Here is a 2,652-nt window from a genome sequence, read left to right on the forward strand (position 1 = left end):
GAGGGTCACTTTTATGTTTCAACAATAGTCGAGTCACCTAAAGCGAAATATGGGCACGCTGCCATCGTTTACCGAAGATGGGTTGGAATTTGGCTCAGAGTGAATTGGGTTGTTGGGTTTTGGGTTGGGGTATTAATAGGAACGGTGGGGGAATTAAATGTTCAATCAATCAGGCATGCCAATCTAGACAAGCCATTAAAACTGATAAGGTATGGGTAAAAGAAACGATGAACACCACCTCCACTTCATGTTATAAGGTGTTATAACACCACCTCAATGGACTCATACCTAATGTTCTAATTTCCAATGATCCGACACTTTTCGCTTTAGAATTGAGGCATGTTTCTAGTAGTGATATATCGAGCATTAAACTACAGCGAATAGTATATCCTTGATCCTAAAATCCATTTTTTAATTTATCATATTATGTGATTTAGCATGTGTTATAAGGTGAATGACGTAATTAAAAACATATTTAATATTAATTCACACATCATGGTACATAAAACTTTGATTACATTCACTTTCCGGGAACAAAGTTTGTGGCATAAGACCAGGCATTGTTGGCAACGGGATCAGCAAGGTGATCAGCGAGGTTCTCCAGTGGTCCCTTCCCTGTGACAATGGCTTGAACAAAGAAACCAAACATGGAGAACATGGCTAGTCTTCCATTCTTGAGCTCCTTTACTTTCAACTCAGCAAAAGCCTCTGGATCATCAGCAAGCCCTAATGGGTCGAAGCTACCACCAGGGTAAAGTGGGTCAACAACCTCTCCCAAGGGTCCACCGGCAATTCTGTAACCCTCAACCGCACCCATCAAGATGACTTGGGTGGCCCAGATGGCCAAGATGCTTTGGGCATGGATCAAACTAGGGTTTCCCAAGTAATCAAGCCCACCTTCGCTGAAAATCTGGGATCCAGCCTTGAACCATACAGCCTCACCGAACTTCACACCATTACGAGCCAAGAGCTCAGGGAAGACGCACCCAAGAGCTCCAAGCATGGCCCATCTGCTGTGGATGACTTCAAGCTCACGGTTCTTTGCAAATGTCTCTGGATCTGCAGAAAGCCCAGCGGTGTCCCAGCCGTAGTCACCGGGGAACTCACCGGTCAGGTATGATGGGGCCTCGCCGGAGAATGGGCCTAGGTACTTCACCCGGTCAGGACCGTACCATGGACTTCCTGATGGTGCAACCTTCTTGGCAGCTGCAGTTTTCCTCATTGAAACTCGTCCATTTCCGAAAAGCTCAGAACCTGAGGGAGCTGTTTTCACCGCTTGTCCGGCGAAAGCAGATGAGAGAGCCATGCTGGAAGCAGCCATTGAATATCTTCTCAAATTATATATTGAATATTGGAGGCTAGCTGACTGCTTGAGTCTGATGAGCTCTTCACAAGTGCTATAAATAGGATTGTGGATTATCTAATTTCGATGGTGTTTATCTTCCGGATCTTTAGCTTTCTTTTGATTGGAGCATGATAATGTAAGATGGATAAGAAGAGCATCTATCCAGACCACCAATAAAAGAACGACAGATGTACCTTTAAGTATTTCCAAGATTTCCAATCGCAAAAATTTAAAACATACGTGTTGAATGATGTCCCTCAAGCAAACCATGACTCGGTGTTTGTGTCAAAGTAACTAAATAGATAAGTGTGGGGGTAAACAAAACTCCCGGGATTTTTACTCTATTGTTTTCGAAACTTAACAAAACCTAATTAATATGTCTAATAAATACTAATATATTTAAGTATTTTTTATTTACTCTTTGTAATATCAAAACTTTTGTAATGTATAAAGTGTAATCGTTTATATATTTAGAATAAATGTTTATTAAAATATCACATTTCTTATATTTTATAAAAGCTTGAGCGTTTGGTTATATCCACTTGTGCGCCTAAAAAAATATTATTAACTATTAAATTATTATAGATGCATAATTAACATTTGATGTGTTTGAAGTTGTAAACTCCACCAATTATGCCAAAAAAGTGTCAACTTTGGAGCTTAATACATCGTTATTTGTAGCTGATTAGAAATAACTTTATAAAGTAAAGTTATAGTTTATAAAACGAGGAGTACATATGAAAAAGAATCATACAAAACGGATATGTAACGAATGAAACATGGTTGTTTGAAGTGGGTTAATCAAACACATGAAAATGTTGAAACAAACCTCCATGTTCACATCTGAATAACTCAAAATCCGGAAACAACTAGATGAAACAATTAATATATAACTTGTAGTACTCCTAATAGGATTTCCAACAATATAATGTTTGTCCAAATCGAAGTTCATATGGCCGAGTTATGAGGCTAGAAAGATAGGGACAAATTAAAAGAAATTGTTTGAATTTTTTCCAAAGGTATGAAAGAAAGCGTATTTTTGGAACTTTATCAAATTCGACCAAGTCAAAAATAAAATCATCTTTTAATTGTTTTTGTGGGCACGATAAGATGAGAAAGAAAAAGAGAATTTAATGTGTGTGAATGTGTTTTATCAAATGCAAATTAAAAGAAAAGAAAAAGAACACATATCAAGAGTGTATGTGTGCAATCATATTTCCTTGATTCTACTTCTCTAAGTTCAAATGCTACAATTATTCCACTATTTGAAAAGGTTTTTAGTGTAAGTGATGCATGTCAAATTGGTC

At 37.8% G+C, this 2,652-nt stretch overlaps 1 protein-coding gene across 1 annotated transcript; it reads right to left on the reverse strand.

Annotated features, from left to right (window-relative positions):
• Window positions 1-460: 460 nt before the first annotated feature.
• On the reverse strand, window positions 461-1,396 carry LOC145117612 (chlorophyll a-b binding protein 16, chloroplastic-like). The gene has a single exon (XM_079053912.1). It carries the CDS (start codon window positions 1,319-1,321, stop codon window positions 521-523), a length of 801 nt encoding a protein of 266 aa, XP_078910038.1. The 5' UTR covers window positions 1,322-1,396; the 3' UTR covers window positions 461-520.
• Window positions 1,397-2,652: the final 1,256 nt, after the last annotated feature.

This window comes from Lactuca virosa, chromosome 5 (genome assembly GCF_052849685.1).
Source record: "Lactuca virosa cultivar CGN04683 chromosome 5, Lactuca_virosa_CGN04683_v6, whole genome shotgun sequence".
Classification (NCBI taxonomy): Eukaryota; Viridiplantae; Streptophyta; class Magnoliopsida; order Asterales; family Asteraceae; genus Lactuca; species Lactuca virosa.

Excerpts from the sequence above, each read along its gene's own strand:
- LOC145117612 (XM_079053912.1), bottom strand. The coding sequence starts at position 1,321 with ATGGCTGCTTCCAGCATGGCTCTCTCATCTGCTTTCGCCGGACAAGCG.